Source organism: Erpetoichthys calabaricus, chromosome 4 (genome assembly GCF_900747795.2).
Source record: "Erpetoichthys calabaricus chromosome 4, fErpCal1.3, whole genome shotgun sequence".
Classification (NCBI taxonomy): domain Eukaryota; kingdom Metazoa; phylum Chordata; class Cladistia; order Polypteriformes; family Polypteridae; genus Erpetoichthys; species Erpetoichthys calabaricus.
This window is the reverse complement of record NC_041397.2, coordinates 268,169,106-268,187,627: the sequence shown is the minus strand read 5'-3', so window position 1 is coordinate 268,187,627 and position 18,522 is coordinate 268,169,106. Positions and strand designations below refer to the sequence as shown.

General features: G+C 37.5%; 1 protein-coding gene across 1 annotated transcript in view; it reads right to left on the bottom strand.

Annotated features, from left to right (window-relative positions):
* Positions 1–407: 407 nt before the first annotated feature.
* The window catches only part of pla1a (phospholipase A1 member A), a 48,862-nt gene continuing 30,747 nt past the window's right edge, over positions 408–18,522 (bottom strand). The window contains exons 7-11 of the mRNA XM_028800761.2: positions 15,998–16,162; positions 6,741–6,830; positions 3,761–3,869; positions 2,937–3,092; positions 408–1,121 (exon numbers count right to left, since the gene is read on the bottom strand). Of these exons, the coding sequence (XP_028656594.1) occupies positions 1,037–1,121; positions 2,937–3,092; positions 3,761–3,869; positions 6,741–6,830; positions 15,998–16,162 (605 nt within the window). The 3' untranslated portion in view covers positions 408–1,036. The remainder of the gene's footprint in view (positions 1,122–2,936; positions 3,093–3,760; positions 3,870–6,740; positions 6,831–15,997; positions 16,163–18,522) is intronic.

Below are 18,522 nucleotides of genomic sequence, written 5' to 3'. Positions count from 1 at the left end.
TTGAGCATACGACTGGATAACTGACATAGAGATAATGTAACACAAGTGATATGATTTTTTTTCCCAGGAATGTTTTTTACATCGTCTCTGTCATCGTCTCTGTTCTAAAACATTGGTCACATTTGGGTTCTATCAAATCATAAACTTGTTTCTCTTCATTCTGCATGAAAACATTTTTTTCAGCCATCATTACTAACCACATGGGGGTAGTAATATTAAATAAATGATCATTTTTAGGAAGTGTATTCTTTTAAATATCACTGGGTTGATGGCATCCCATGCCAAGAATTCTAGCTGTTGCTTGATAGTAATAATGAGTGTTTAAAGTTAGCAACAACATGGCTGTGGCTGCTTGTGGAAGTGACCAGAATAATAGATGAGACACAAAATGGTGGCAAAAACATAAACAAAATTACAATAAAATATAATCACATAATCAAAATAAAGATAAAAGTACAAAAAATGTACATAATTGTATTCTGCACCTTACAAACTTCATAACAAAAATGTTGTATGGGTTCCATCATGGTAAAATTATATGGGCCGTACAGTGGAATGGTGCACAGGTCTGTCTCTGAAATGTTAATTGGATTCTACCCAAATAATTCACAATTCACTTTGTGATGGTTACAGTCGTTTACTCTCAACAGGGCTACATAGGCTCCATCTTCATGATGATCAACTGGCTCCAAGAGTTGCTTAGGTTTCATCCTGATGCTGACCAGGCTCCCACCATTAATACTTATTAGGCCTACAGCACCAAACAATCAGAAAAATTACAGAAGTAGCGCTTTGTGTTACTGTAAGATACACATCTAGCATTTACAAGTGCACTGCAAAACAAAAAAATATGAGTATAACAACAAAAGATGATATGTAATTAAAGATGTGTGTAAACACATACCATATTAAGACTAACAATTGCTTTACCAAAAAGAGGAAAAGGATATTATTTCTTGAAGCCTTTAACTTCTTTTCATGATGGGCAAATAAAGTAGCGAACGTTCAATATTGTAACTTATTACAATTTTAATTCCTAATCACATATAGTAATAAATTCATGAGACCACTGAGTTTTCCCTTGGAGATCTATATTTTCAAAGCAGTATGTTTCTTCTTTTCTGAAATACAAAACAAACAAATACATAAATGATTCAGTAAATCATCAAAACCTAGCAACACAATATTGGCCTCAATTTATTTAAATATCTAAACAGTCATACAGTACAAGCCACTAGGGAAATAAAACAAACCTATTCTGTATCGTCCCAACTTCTAGGACTTGCTTTCTTCCAATCAAATATTCATTGAAGCCAGGAACAAAAAAAAAATAATAAAAAAGAAACAGAAAAAACAAAACCAATAACCTAAAAATATACACATACTGTATAGGAATAGTGATTATGGTAGGAGATGAGATGTGTGGAGCCTTGAGGCTGAGGTACTGGAACTGCTGGTTGCAGAAGCCAATTTTACACAAAGAAGTCGGGACACTATGATGTTGTCAATCCCTAGACATTATTGGGATTTTCTTGTTCAGATTTATATGGACGAGTCTTGTTATTTTCTCCATTACTTTTATCAATGTTATACTGTAAGAGATCTATTGAACTTATTTGTCTTAGTATATCATGCACCAGGCACCCTGACTGCACACTATGACATTTTATGCCGATCGTGAAAGTGTCTTCGATGGTGAGTGGTGGTTCTGTTTTTTGGGTTCACTTAATTTTCACACCTTACAATGAGTTCTTTCTTTAAAGTCTCAGACTTGAATATGTTACCTTCTGAGACTCCTATTATTGATTCACTTGCATGAGGTACAGAAGTCTCTTATATAAGGTTTCTGAGATTTTTCAGTTAACTTTACTTTTTTGTTTTGTTGTTTTTTTCACATAAAACAAACTGTGCGAAATTGTTTCCTGGGTAATTGGTTGTATTTTTTTTTAATATGTGATATTAATGCACACATTTTTTAGTAAATATTTGGATTAGACTACAAATATGAGGAGCATTATTGGTGCCAGTTCAGTAATTACCATGGGATATCATTATAGAAATATGAAAAAATTGTAATATGCACTCGTATACTTAGATAAAAACATAGTTAAAAACATTCTCTAAATGCTGACAAGTCTAAATTGGAGTTTTTCATTTAGAAGCGAGAATAATTTTGCTATCTGTAGAGTGGTAAAGTAAAGAGATATGACCCATCATTATCAATGAAATGTGATTAGGATGAGCATTCACTGTCCTGATAGAGAAAAAAAAACATTTCTGATTTAGAAATATTATTTGTTAGAAATGATGTGATAGGACAAAAAACTACATACCTTGTTTCAATTAAAAAATGTATACACTTTCACAAATGAAGATCCAGAAACATGAAAATTCAGAATATCAGTTTAATTAACAGTACATACTATATAACAAAATTTGTTTTGTCCAAAACAACAAGTGTGTCTTAGAGGATACTGAAATGTAGCGCTCGACTTTTTATTAACAACTCTTGGTTGTTATCCAATTGTGGCTTGACAGTTCCATGAAAATGGCTTAAATAGATTAAGTCTGCAAAGTGTATGGAGGTCTCCTGATCAAAATTTTATTAGTTTTGGAAAAGATGAGATAAATTTGACAATGAATATCAAGTCATATATCCAACCACTTATTTATCTGTTAATCAGTAGGCACTGTGGGTCAATGGTTGAGCAGCTTGGCCCAAAGTCACAAGCCTGAAGGTTCACCTACCCACTATCTACTGAGTGTACAACAATGGACAAACAATTTCATTCTCTGTTTTCGTACTTTTACACTTACAAATCCCTGTAACACCCAATGTCAGTGTTTAGCACTTTGAGATGGAGCTTTCCATTAAATGTATCATGTAAAGACTGACTGGCCTAAAATAATAACAAATCTGTCAGAAGCTTTCTTACCTTTCACTTGGGAGTTGTGAAAGACACAACTTTTGGATTTTGACTTCTTTAATATTTCTGAACCAGGAACTTAAAATCCTCACTTCAACGGACATGATTTCACAAAGCCTTGTGGTGTGAGCCATCACTCTCTTAAGCACAGGAATCTCCTTCATTCTAAAACAAAAAAATTAAGGAAATGAATGAGATAATCACACTGATAAATCAGCAGACTTTCCTTAAAGTCAGTATACACTGTACATATAAAATATCTTAAGATCGAAGGATAAAGTGTGCAGGAAAAGGTTTGAAAAAGGCGTACTTCATGCAATGGGTTAAATTACGGTATTGGTTTGGTTTCTCATTTTCTGCAATAAGTAGCTGTAGGGTGACACAGTGACTAATGGTGCCCCCTCAGAGTGTCGAGTAGCTGGTTTACATTCACTGGGTGTGTCACTCTCTGTGTGGAGTGTGAACTTTTCTCCCTGTTTCAGTTTCATTTTCCTCCAGGTACTCTGTTTTACCCCACATATCTAAGACATGTTAATTAGACTGGCTGGAAATTCTGAATTGGTCAGTAGGGAGTATAAGTGTGAGTGTACCCTATTATTAACTATCACCCTGGTTAGGGTTCATTAATACCTTGCAACATAAGATGCTATGATAAAATCCAGCTCCTCATGAGCATATAATGAGAAAAGCGGGTTCAGAAAATGACACACAGATATATGAAGCAGCTAAAAGATTGAGTGCAAGAAGACTTGCACAAGTGGGTTTTGCAGTCTTCCGATTGGCAATGCTCAGTCTTACCACAATAATAATTCAGTGTTAAGAATGATACATACAGTTTAATATTCTCTTGAGATTTGGAAAGTCCATCGCTTATTAGCGTCACTTCAATTTCACTCTTCTGCTTCAGATTTTCATAATGAATTTCCACAAGTATATGATGAGCTGAATGAAAGAAAAAATTGCATTTCTTAGGTGGGAAATAAAAATATCAGTTATGTGTTTAATTTGACAAAACAGAAATCTCACAATGAAAGAAAGAACATCACTGACTACTCTTCCTCTTTCTCCTTCAAAAATAAAGCTGCTTGTGAGCAAGGAAGACTTAGCAATGCTTGAGAGTGCAGGAGCATTTATCAAGACTAGCTTCTTGTAATTGTTAAAGTCAAGGATTGGACTTTACATCATAAGAGTTACAGTTAAAAAATATGTGTGTGTGTGAAATCCTGCTTCTGTCTTGCTATGTGACCCGACCAAGTCTCTCAATCTCACTAAACTGTAATTGAATAAAAGAGAAATCTAAAATAATCTAAATTAGCATACGCCACCATAGTTCAGGGTGTTCATAAAAAATGCAATGATTTACTTCATGAGGTGGGAGCACATAATAAACAAAAATAATTGTGGCAGATATCTGAACTATTAAAATGTGTGCTTCAATTTAAATGTTTAAAGCCTAAATATTCTTGAATGTAATAAAAAGTTGCCATTTGTCACCCTCTGGTAAGTCCACAAAGGGCTAGATATTTAATGAAGGATCAAAAATCATAAATGACATCATATTCATAATCACGGACCTTGCTTAAATTTAAAATTTTCCAGTTTTAACTTTCAGGGAGTGGCTGTTAGAGTGCTAGGACTACCGATAAAGAACTGAATATCAAAAATATTATCATATATGTGATCAGCAACCTTAAAATAGTATAAAATGACACTCCAGTTGCCTATTATCTATTACTGATATCCATTTTGTTAATGATTAGTGAAAAGGAGTAACTTTGACCCCCTTAGTATTCCACTAGGGGACGAACCTCTGGTGTCGGTTGATGTGGCATGCACAACTTCAAGTCCTTCTGATCATTTTTGACAGGATTTTCTGGTATCAAGTGAGTAAGGAAGTGCCGGAAAAAAAACAGATTATTTCAAAGAAGAACATAATTGATCTTTGTCTGCCAAATCTTTATATATAATACGTTACCTTGGCTGTCTGTCTGTCCAGGATTTTAAATCACCTGTAGCTCGCAAACCATTTGTCCTATTGACCTGAAATTTGGTACATATATACTACATAGTGTCTACTATCCGCTTTCAGGGTGATGATTGACCTCCAAGGTTATTCTTCTTTTTATTTTATTTTATTGTAGAATCAACTCTCAGTAGTGGCCAACAGGGTCACCGTGCTGCAAATGCTTATGGGCGACGTTCTCATCCCTAACACCTTCACCGTCACTTCCCCTACCTCTTCATATCTTAAATCATTCTTGAGGCAGATTGAGTGGCAGCTTAAGTGAAAAATTAAAGAAAACGTACTAAGTAATTGCAACACAAACACTGACTTAATCAGTTTTAATGCAAAAAAGATGCCGACAAAAGAAGAGAAGAAGCGGGCTGCTAGGGTGGAGAAAAGAAGAGCTGCTCAGGAAGCAGTAAGTGCATCGACCTCTGAGCAAACGAATGCAAAACGTACAGAGAAAGAGGATGAAAAGTATGAATGCTCAAGTCAAGTGTATTCACTACACGATATTGTACAGTGCGCCATTACTTGTATAAAATAATACTATATGATGTGACTAACAGATAGCACATGAGAAGACATCATAAAAAAAAGACACCCAAACATTAGTAAAAGTAAGAATATAACAACCAAACTTTTTCAGAGTTGCAAAATCCAAATCAAGGGCATGGGAGACCAGAACCTAATACAGAAACATTAGATACAAAATATAAAACCCTTGAATGGGGTACCAGTGCTCTGCAAAACACTAACATAAAAGCCAAAAAACAAATTCATGCAAAATATTAAATAAAATATTGTGCAAAAACAGAGAAGTGTCTAAAAATGTAAGGATATAAAGACTATAAAGTGGCTCTGATATGAAGGATATATGACCTTTGACAACTGAGCTCTGAGAGGACATCAAAAGTGTGTATAAATACACCTCAAGAAAATTAAAATTACTTTTTGTGACTATTATACAATTTTAACTGTCCTGCACCTCAAACAAGAAGGTGTTGCAAGGAATATATCTGAGGGAGTGGCCTAATAACATCTTTAAAATTACAGAACCTTTTTACTGATGGTCCTGGGCAAAGCCCTGCTGGTGGCATTGGACTAGTATCTTGTGCTGTGCTGGTTCCTGCCTTACAACTGATGCTACCAGGGCTGACTCTTCCCCTCATGACCCTGAACTGTATTTATAACTTTTTATAATGTTATGTTGCTTTAGCAGATTTGACTAGATTTATATAAAATAATGAGATTAAAAAATACTTAGCAAAGACTGACATTTCAAAACCTCAGAAATTCTTTAAACATTGTCATCTTCCATAAGTGTACAGTATAAAACATGGATGGAACATCTTAGGAATAGAAGGAAGACGATATCTATTTTATAGGAAATAAATGTCAATGCATCACAACAGTGGAAGGTCTTTAGAATAAAAGAAACACTAAAGTAAATGTGAATATATCAGTGCTGTCTTTAACACTAACTAACGTTCTCTTCATTTCCATGGTTTCTGGGGATTGCTTCAACTTCTTAAAAATTGGTGTATGATGATAATTTTGACTCAAAGCTGTGTATGTGTGTGAGAGAGGGAGTGCACAGTGAGGAATGGAAAAATATGACAATTTTTCAATAAAAACCCAGATGTCTAGCCAGATGTGGCTATTTATTAGAAATAAAGATAGATCTTCTGAGCTAGGTATGGTTTGGTTTTGGTTTTGTTAACCAAATTAACTAGTCATTTTGTAAATATACCAAAGTTTCCCCTATATAATACTAAACCTTGAAGGTTAAAAAAAATTAAATATACCACAGAATGGCTCAGTCGCTGTTGTACGTAAAAAATAACTTGCTCTCTCTGGTTCTAGAAGACTTGTATTTCTTATGGGTTCAAGAAGACCTGAAAAGAAACAAAACAGCATCAAGGAGTGCCACTAAATACACACATATTCACTTGTTTAACACTACAATATTTACAATTTTTTTGATTGACTGGATGTTTTATTAAAGTGACTCATAAATCAAAAGCAAATTCACCTGTTATCAAACCTGTATGGTCCACTTCAGGATCATGGGGGCAGGAGCCTGGTCAAGGCAAGAACCATCCCTGGACAGGTTGTAAGTTCACAGCAGTGAACATTCACTCATAGAACCAATTTCAAGATGTTGATTGAACTAACACATTTGTCACTGAGATATTTGGGAGGAAACCAAATAAAAACAAAGAGAGAACATTCAAACTTCACACAAGCAGGGACAGGTCAGGAACTTGCCTGTTTTTACAGTTTTTAACAGACATTCACAGTGAGGTTTTTCAGTGTGTTTTACATGTGAGCTCATGTATAACTCCATACCACTCCTTCAACTACTAAGGTGCCTGACTTTCTCATTTAACCAGAGTCATGATGCTGTTCACCTCCCTGTTCTATTAGGGAGCATCCATCCAATCCTGAGAGCTTAAACACAGAAAGACGTTTGTGCCATTTTAAATACTTAACAAACAAGATTTCATCCATTTAACTAACTAATGATTAATAAAATTGTTTATTGATTTATCCATTCATTCACCCATTATCAAACCTGCCTACCCTACTGATCACAGAAGACGAAATACAGTTTTTGCCATTGAAGTAGAACACACGACAAGTGCTAGGTCATTTCTTCGTTTCTTTGATCCTGAGGGTCTTATCGACACATGTAAAAGGGGTTATATTCTGGGAGGTGATGGAAATGGTTAGGACTGCAGCATGCTATTCAGTTAAAATATCTGCAGAGTAAGAATTGTGTTTGTATCCCTGGCATGAAGTTGAATTCATTTAAAATGTAGCGGGACACCACCAAATGTATGTCTTATCTTATCGCTCTTGCTTATGATTTTTAAGGACAAGATATTAAGGTGCAGATAAAGCTCGGAGAGTATCCATTTTGTATCCACCTCTGCAGCTTGTGGATTATTCTGTCTTTTTGGGCCTCATCTGATGCCATAACTGGGTTGAGATAAATGGAATGTGGATAATGAACTAAGACAGTGGTCAGTGTTCTTGCCTTAAAGCCTAAATAGACCTTTATTAAAATATAAGGCTGAGCTATGTGTTGTCACACACGTGCGCATGGGAGGCAGCTAAAGGGCTTGAGGGAAGACAGTTCTGAGGCATGCCGGGATGTGGCAGAGTGCACTGATTCTTTTTTTCCCTTGCCTGTAGACCATTCCCAGGAGATCTCACCTGGCTCTCATGACTTCACTTCCGGGACCGAGCCAATGGAAGAAGACCTTACCGGCTCCAGCCCCTGTGATGTCACCTCCGGGCTTGAACCAATGGCAGATGATCCTGAGCCAGACCCATATGACCTCACTTCCTGTCTTCCCCTTTAAAAGTCTAACCGTTTCCTCTATGTGTCAGTCTTGTTGTGGACTCTGTTGAAAGCACTTCAGTGCTCTTTATTTTTGCATATACAACTTTGCAGCCAGGATACCTCATTATACGGGTGGCTGCCCCAAACCTTTATCTGTGTGATGTCTCATTATTGCGACAGTGTGTAATAGGCAGATATGTTCTACACCCATGCTACTTTTCTCTTTGAATGCTAGCTTGATCATTTAATTGGCATCTCTAAATTTAATCTGTATAAGTGAATGTGGTATGAATGAGTATGCTCTCTAATGGACTGGCAACAAAGTTTGCTCCTAATGTGCTCGTCTTCACCCCAGCAGCCCATGACAAGTGTTATTCATCAAAATTCACTTGCTTTTCACAGCAGATGTACTGTATTTGCCGGTGACCTTGCTCACTGAATATTTTCCTGGAAATTGGTAACTTTTTTCCAAGCACCCCATGATGCATTGCGAGGCCAGTGTGACAGGACAGAGCTGTAGCAGCCATGCACAGAATTATCACATATACCTACTGTAACATCTTGGCCAATAACGCCATCACTGGGGTTGCAAACACACATGTGGAGAAATAAAAATGCTGTTTCAGCTACTAAGATGCAGTTAAACCAAAACCATAATCTACTGAAGCACTTGACAGTGCTGTGTAATATTTTTTCCCGTCTCCACACTTGTCACTTTCATTCGTGACCATTTCAACCTCCAGGGCTTTTTGATTTTTGTATGTGGGTCTTCAGTGAATTTAGAAAGGTAAAAATGGGTCCCAAAACCACAAAGTTTGAGAAACACTACCAGATTTCCATTCCACTAATAATGCCACATGCCCAGTGTGATATTTGCCCGGACACCACCAGTCGGAGACCACATCTTTATACAAGATACTTGTTTATTTTCTTTTCCACAACACAAACTCAGTCCCGCACAGATCACAGTGCCTCTAGCCTGAGTCACCTTTCTCCTGGGCCTTCTCTCTCCTCGTCCCTGGGCCACCTGTCCTCTCTCTCCAGGAGCTTCGTCCTGCTCCTGTTCCTGACTCCAGCTCCCTGATAGGAGGGAGGCGGCCCCATTTATCCTCACCCGGATGAGGATGCTCTACCTGACGTCACGTCCTGGTGTGGCAGAAGCGTCAGGAGAGCACCCGGAAGCACTCTGGGTGACCCTGGAAGGATCGTTCTCCATGGGTGTGACGGAAGTAAATAAGTCCCGGGCTCCATGAGGCTCGGGGCGCCCCCTGGCGGTGGATACGGGCCTCCACAGACATGAGCCTCCCTGCTCCCCTTCCGTGGCCCTCTTCTGCTCCAGGGCGGTTGCCCCCTCGTGGCCCGGAGCACAAATATGCCACCTCTCGGTCCCTCCAGGCGTCCCGGCCGGGTCTGACCCTCAGCCATGTACGACACCAGCAAGGATCTCAAAACAAGTCTTAAAGGAACTGTCCCTCTCCCATTTCCCCTAATCAGAAAACATGGGACTGGCTGTGAAATAATAAAAACAAAAGATTTATTGCTATTTACAAGGCACTTTTCTCTTATTGATAAAGGAAGAAAATGTGAAGCACCTGCACAGATACATGGGAAACAAAAAAGACGTTCCCACTGGGTCAGAGCTATGATTTCAAACAATGGAATGAGCCAGTCCCACAATGTAGCTTTGTGGCAGGGCTAATGTATGCCCAAGACTGGGCGTAGATTGGAATTAGATTTCGCTGAACCTGAGGTGAAGCAAATTCAGCACTCACCACTATCCAGGACTTTATGTTTAAATAATGGGCTCTGAAAGTGAATAAATGAATATGGCCGTGTGACTCAGTGTGGCCTGTGATGATTTGGGATTCAGACCATGGCTGGTTTCTGTCATAAATCTGAAGCTGTAATTACGAAAAAGTATTAGAAAAAAATGGTTGGCTGTATAGTGTTAGAATAGCACTGAAGATACTTTTATAATTCCTTTTATTTGCATTGCTTCTTACCTTTCCTCTATGCCTATCATATTCATTTCCTGATACTAACTCATTAATATTTCTTTCTCTTTTCTGTCTCCAGGATTTGTGTTGTATTTATTTTTGAGAAAAAAAGAGTCCAGTCTAACACTATAGTGGGGTGAGGTAGCATCACCAAACACATCGTGTCTTGCAACATGGCACCACTACAATAACATCATCCCAGCATATTCAAGTTATTACTTACTCAACTAAAATGTCCATATCACAAGTTGTATACCTGGAGGGTTATTTTTAAATATTTGGAACCTTCCCAAAATAATTTCTATAAAATATACTAGGATAGTCCAGTAAAATCCTCAAATTGCATTCCCAGGACACACTTGTTCTCTAATACAGGGGTTCTCATACTCAGTCCTGGGGACCCTATGCAGCTGCAGGCTTTTGTTCCAACCAGATTCACAATTAGTGATAATAATTGATCTAATTTAATTAACTGGTCTTTTTTTCTCTTCTCTTGTTCTACATTCAGAAAAGCACAATACAGTAATATGATTTTTACATTTATAAAATATTTAGAAGTATTTCTATTTTTTCAATATCTGTAAATGCTCCACTTGTTTTTTTTTCTATTATTTTGACCTTTTTCTGTGGAGTTTGGTTCTTTCGTTTGTATCCTAATAATGACAATTAAAAAGAAGCAAAGCAGACACCTGGGAAAACAACACTGAATGATGAAAGGCTACAACTACTTTAGCATCAGACCCACTAATTAGTAAATAATGGATTAAATAACCAAAAACCTGGAAACAAACAATGAACATCAGGATGAAAATATTGTTAAAAAGTAAAAAAAATTGTATTTCCCATACAACTGCTTAGTACATTTTAATAAAAATTTACCAAACTTAGTTTCATAATTTTTACATTGACCCCAAAACACAGAAACTGTGTAATAACAGATCACTTCATTAGGCTAGCAGAGCAATTAAAAACAGAAGTTGGCTGGAACAAAAACCTGCAGTCACAATGGACTGAGAACCACTGCACTAATGAAAATGTTCAGGGGGAAGTCTTTAGACAATAAAGTAAAAACAGATACAAAACCTTGTTTAAAGTATACAGAAAATATCATACATCCAATCGAGTGTGCACTCGGTGCACAGATGAGATTTATTGATCCCACCTGCTGCTTTTCCACTGGCACCAAGAGCTATAATGAGACTGACAGGTTGCTTCCAAGTGTTCTCCATTACAAGCAAGATACACATCACTATATTACAGATCAAAGTTTAAAAATCATGTTTATCGCTGTCAAAAAGTGCTGGTCACATTTGGTCCAAAACACTTCTTATTCCATTTGATATTAAAAAGTGAATACTACACAAAACAAAATAAATCAGAACCTTTAAAGCAAGTGTTTGTAAGCAGCATTCAAAGCAATAGATCACGGAATACAGGCTAGTTATCTGCATAATGATATCAGCTGTAAGGGATGGGATATACTTGATGTTACATGACTCGTACACCTGCGGATGATGCTACTACGCAAGCAGTATACTGACTATACTTGTCCCCATACTTTATGTAAATCTGGAAGATTCCACCAGGTGGCAGCGCGAGATGCTGTTGTGAAGTTGTAAAAAAAAGATGGCTACAACAACACAGAAGATGTTAAATGTATTGCATCATTACGATGGGTAATATGCAATGCTTATTTTGCCTATGCAAGAAATGGATGAAGAAAAACACCATGAATACTTTTGTATGTCAGCATATAAGTCTGATGATTTGCTTCATCGCATTGAACCATTCATCAAACATCGTAGCACAGAGATTTATCCTGTTGGAGCTGCATTGTGGCTTGCTGTTACATTGCGTTATCTTGCAATGGCCAAATACTTGCTTCTGTTATTGGATATTTTCTGCTTTGCGCAGATGTATGTGATTCTATTTTATCTTGTATGTTTTCACAACCAGTTTCAAAGAGTTAATGATTTGATGCCAGCTGGGGGGTACTTTTCGTACGTGGATTACTCGTTTAGCCGGATGTAATTGTTGACGATTTGGCCTGATCCTGGATCTGTCGGTTTTTCGAAACTCCTGCTGGAAGTGTTGTCATAGCAACACATCCTAATCCTCAAACCTGCTCGAAGCTGGTTTGTTCTATGTAAACAAGGATTAGCTCACACACTTAATCAGTGTCCATGCATGGAATTCATTCAGTCATGGCTTCACTGTTCATGAATGAGCGACCAATTGATATTGGTACGCAAATTATAAGAAGAGAATTTCATATAGAGAGAGTTTTGTGCGATCGGCAAGACCCTTTATTGCTCCCAGAGGAAATTCTTTTCGAAAGATACCGCTTTAGCCGAGGGGGAATATTGTACCTCAAAGATTTATTAGCACCTTATATTCAAAGTCAAACTCGGCGAAGTCAGGCTCTCACAACCACATAGACAGTATGCATTGCTTTGAGGTTTTTTGCATGCGGAACTTTTTTTATATACTGTAGGCGATGTGGAAAATCGATCTAAAAATGCAGTTTGCCAGGCAATTCGTAAAGTCTGTTTGGCTCTGAAATATTTCCTTCGGGTTTTCATAGTTCTTCCTGGACACCTGCGTGTGCAGAAAATAAAAGAGGCGTTTCATGCCATTGCAGGTAAGCAACATACAGGCAAAAACACCCATAGTTCCATGAAGAATCTCACAATCACCCTAACATTCTCATTACCCAAGATTTCCAAATATGATTGGGGCACTGGATTGTACGCAGATCCGAATAATCAGATAGTGTCTTCATCAAATATTTGACCTTCGTCAATATCTCGTTGGTCAGACACAGGTTCTAGGGATATGACATTATCTGCAACTAACCCAACAAAAAAGAGGGCTATATGGAACATACCTGTGGCACACATCGATGACAAATATATGCAATGACCATCCTTTACCTGAAATGAAGTGACCATTGCATCCTGCCACTGGTTCTGAGGAGGAGCTTTGCCCTGGAATGCCCTCAGAAACAGGGCGATGGGCATTTTGCTGGATAGCCAACTCTTCTGCAGGGGTTAGGTCTGGACCGCATGGACCTCCACCTGTTTTTTGCTTGTCTGCCTTCTTATTAGCTTTAGAATTAATGTTTTTTATATTATATATGATTCTTTATGTCAACAATTCTTTAAATAGTTATATACCAATATTTACCAGTTTGAAGTATATTCTTGTACTTCACTTTAACCTGTTCCCATGTTCTCCTTGTGCTCACGTTTGATCTGGAATTATGACATATGAAATATGAATTTACATGCATATTTAATATATTAAATGTGAATTTCCCCTTGGGATTCATAAAGTATTTATCTAGCTATCTATCTATCTAATTAATCTGACACCTAGGAAATGAAACGCTGCATTCAGTAAGTACAATGCACACTACTTAGCGTTTAATTTGTCGGCCACTTTTTGCCAGCCGTCTTTTCTGGATTGGGATGCTTTTGCAGTGTTACCCTTTGTGCATATTAAATCTTGAAATTCTTCATGTCCTTCGAATAAAAGGTCTTGCGCCGCGTGTGTGAAAAAAAATGCGCCCATTCTTTCGTCATTTTGTTGCAACCTATCAAAGACTTGCTGATCATGTTTTTTAGACTCAATATATATGGGCTTTTCAATCAGCACGGGCGCGCACATTCATCTCGAATGATTAGATCCAGCTAGACTAATCTAATACACGGCTGCGTTTGAAAAACCGAATTATCCAGGATGAGTTTCACTGGCATTAACTCATCCAAGATGAGGCTTCTGATCTCGGATGATTTAAGCGACGTACGGAAAATACCCTCCTGTTCTGACAGGCATGGCATGATAGGGCTGTTGATAGTAAACAAGGATGGTGATGTCACACACCAAAAATTGAACACACACTCCACCTACATTTTTTCTGGTACTGCAACTCGCACATGAATGCATCACATTCATTTCTGAAGACGTGCTCAGGGGATATGTCAAAAGAACGCTGGGAACACCTGGCTGCCATGATGCATGTGCATAAGCGTTCTAAGCGTCAGGTATAACCTGGCCCTAACCTGTTTTGGGCTAAAATGTCACCACAATTTTTAAATTCCTTTTTTATATCTTTTTTATTTATCTTTATTGCCTTTGTTTTTAGTTAATATTATTATTTATGCTTATTTTTGTATTATGTGTGTTTTATTAGCTTGGTGTAATATTTAGTATTTATGTTTCTTTAATTGTTCACTTATGTTTCTTGTATTTAGTGGGTGGTTTCTCAAGAGGCAGGGCCATCAGTCCATCGGCATCAAAGGACTGCCCTCAACCCTATTAAAGCAGAGGAAACACAGTTCTTTACAGAACATTGTATGCTCTGGGTATTGGTGAGTTCTCTTGTGACTATTACTATGCTTTTTTGAGTATCTGGATTCAGACCTCTATACTCTTTTTTCACCTATCTTTACATTTGTGTTTTTGGGTCTTCTTTGCCATTGGATTGTCTATTTCTGTGAGAGCAACTCCCTTTGAGTGTCATGTTTCAGGAAGGGTTGAACCCCATTCTGTTTTGTTATTTCTTAGGTTACAATTGTGTGTTTTTTTATGTTTATGTATCTACTACTATGTCTTGTGGGTAGTTCCTCCAGAAGGGATGGTCACCTACCCAACAGCTCATGGTACTAGCCACTAGTACATAAAGGTAGAGAAAAATCCACAGTCCCCTGCGATTCATTGAATGCGCTATAGCATGATCAGTTTCTCTAGTGTTAATTCCATACTTTTGTGATATTCTGGATTTTTTGACATTTTGTTCTGTTTTGATGTCTCCTTCTGAATTGCATACTGGGACTTGTTTGCCTCTGGGTTGTCTTTGCCTTGCCAGGCAAAAACTTTTTTCTCCTGTACTTGGTGGAGCTTTATTTTGTTACAGAGCACTTTTGTACAAATAAGTCTTTTTATTTTAAAACATACTACATTGCCCATTTTTGACTAGCTGGGGTGTGATGGCTTTCTGTCTAAAGGTACTTTGAGTTATTGTTCGGAATTTCATGTTTAGAAACTCTCTAGCTCATTGAGCATCAGAGCATTTTGTTGTCATAAAAAAATATTTTTTAAAGATTCCTTTTTGCCCCCTTTTTTTTACAAGCTAAAGGTTGACAGACCTTTCCTCTTGTGAGGCTTTTTGCAACAGTTTTTGGAACTTAATAGTATATTGACCCAGTACCCTTTTTAAGGGCCCACATCCCAGCTTTATAGTTGGGGTTTTGCTTAGAGGAAGTTCTACATTCATTACAACCATAACCCACATTTAGTTATGTAATTTCTATGATTAGTTAATTTTGAGCTATTTTGCATTGATGCAGTTTGTACACTGCTCTCATCCAGGGAAATTAATAGAATTTAATTCAATTTTTGTCAGTTTATATGACTGTCATTTTTAAAATATGAATATTAAATTTAACTAGATAATTTTCTGAATCTTATTGGATTGATTCAATCATTAAGGTTTTGGCTAAACTTTTACAGCTGGATCTGAAGTAAAAGGGCTTGACTGATGAGGAGTTGCAGGTCTGAGCTGTATGGAGAAAGTTGATCAAGCACATTGACACCACATTGAAGGGGGAAAAGACAAAGAGGAAGAAGAAGATTTAATTATATAATTCTGTATATTATAGTGCATTATCATGTCTTCAGATTCATGGCTGAATAAAAACAACTAAATACTTACCTATCCTTGGACACAAGTCAGTCAAGCTGTTCCTGCAAGTCCTGCAGTTTCCTTTCATAAAGTCTTCATAATTTCCACAAGGGAAGGCTTGCAGACAAGGCTTAGTAATGGCACTAATGAAGATATAGGCTGCCCTAATATGGTCACATTTTGGATTTCTGAAAACTAAAAAGGGAGATATCAAGTTATAAAGTGCAACTATATATCTATAGATTTTCAGAATTATCTAAAGAAGTATATCTGTCTAAGTAAGTCTGTTTTGATATAAAAGGGTACTGAGTAAGACCCGTCTCTGGAAAACCAGCATATTATAGGGCACAGCCTTCAAACACACAGTCGTTCATACCAGACCAGTTTAGAGGTGTCAGTTTACAAAGCTTCAAGAAACTGCAGTCCCCAGAGAAGCCACAAGGGACACAGTCAAGATTTCTGAATATTTAAAACTTGCATTATTTAGAATTTGTTATGTTTTCTTACCAAATTAATTTACATCAATCATTTTAAATTATAGATCTTGTAGTTTTATATAAAGTAAGGTGTGGCAGAACAATTACTGCTGCCACCTCACAGTTCCAGAAACCAGAGTTCAGTTCCCAGCCCAGTTAGTATCTGTTTGGGATTTGCATCTTTTTCTTGTGTCTGCATAGTTTTGTCTGCATATTGAAATTCTATCCTAAATCATGCTAGGTCAATTTACAATGGAGCTGCAAGAGTATATGTATTAGTGAGTATGGATATTCCAACCCAGGATGGTTCCTGTCTTGTGCTAAGGCCTCTAGACTAAGCTCATGATTTTGTAAAAGTTGATTGGTGTACATACTGAAGGTATACACACATTTAATACAACATAGTGAATAATAGCATAATGTCTATTTGTAAATTTGTCTATATAAGAATATTTCTGAAAAAATGTTAAATGGCAGTATGATCCAATATGCTGGTATTGATTAAGTTACCGATTATTCCTTTTCCAGTGCTTTACTTTTACAAAATTACTTATGCATTGTTTGCAAATTTGAAGTGTTACTGAACAAAATATGACTGTGGGATAGAATGAGTTCCATTTACTGCAGAATATAACATTTGAATTCTATTTTTATAACTACTGTATAGATGGTTACAAGCTGTAAAGATAACTAAAAAGATCTGCTTTTACCACCAACACAACATCGCCTGTATCTAAGTCAGGTACTTCCATAATACACACAAATTGGATATTTTTGATCAAATCCTTCACATTGGGAACTAAATGAAGATGACTCCATCTATATTTAAACACTAAAATAATGTGTGTTTATTTCTTTAAAGCTTTAGGTGAATAAATATGATTTATTCTGGCCTTTATGTTGCCTCCATTATACTAACTTCTGTCTAATTCAGTGAGTCTTCTTGCCTGTATTTCTTTCTGTGATCAGTAATTTGGTTCTTTTTAGCTGTATTCACATAAAATGTGTCTGCTGGTCCATATGAAACAGCTTGTTTCCCAGCAGACTGCTTTATTTCAAATCGAGTACACTTATTTTTAAAGACAATTTGATGGGAAAATGAATTTTTATTGAGATATCAATGATATCTATTTTATCAAGCAAAAAAAAAACCAAAAAATAACTTTTAAAACAGTTAACCAAGTTCTCAAATGCATTTCAATATTTCTCTGGCACCATGATCAATAAGTATTACTACTCTAACTCAAAACCCCTGTCTTCCTGTTCTTCCTTCAGATATTTCTGTCTTGCTTGACTGAAATAATTACCTTACCTCAAAGTTAGATTTTTAATTAAAGAAGACCCATCAGTCTAAGTATGGTAATGGGCGGCCGGGTCCCATGCCTGGCCGGGACGCCCCGGCTGCATATGTTCCGGGGGAGCAGCCATGGGCTCCTCAGTACCTCCCCCGGGATGCTTGGTGGCAGCCTCCCTGGGTGACATTGGTGCCTCAGTTTCCCGCAGTGCTCCATGGGAGATGGAGTTCTCCACAACCCTGTGGGGACCTGGGGTGGCCACCAGGGGGTACTGCATGGATCCCAGAACCTTTATGGACACCTCTACAGCCCTGCCCAGAAGTGCAATTAGCCACAGATGATCAAGCACCTGGAGCACTTCCGGTTGGGCTATAAAAAGGGCCAGCATCCACCACTCAGGAGCCAGAATCGGGAGGAAGAGGACGAGTTTGCCTGGGAGGAGTGGTGGTGCCAGGGTGGAGAATTGTGTGTTGACTAAATTGAAGTGCTTTGGGACTGTGTTGTGGCTGGGGGGTTCACGGGGAAGATGTGCCCTCCAGCTGAACAAAAATAAAACACTTTGTGGTTTTAAACGTGCCTCTGCGTCAGTTTGTGCCGGGTCGGGCGCTATATAGAGCCATATTACAGTATACATCCATAAAGCAGAGTTTATGTGTGTGTTTTGTTAAATGGATCAGTGAGTAAAGAAGAGAATAAGTGAGATGGAGTTCATGCTGTAAAAACCGAGGAAAATATAAATGCATGTTTATATTAATAAATGCTTCAGGAATCATGGACATAAAAC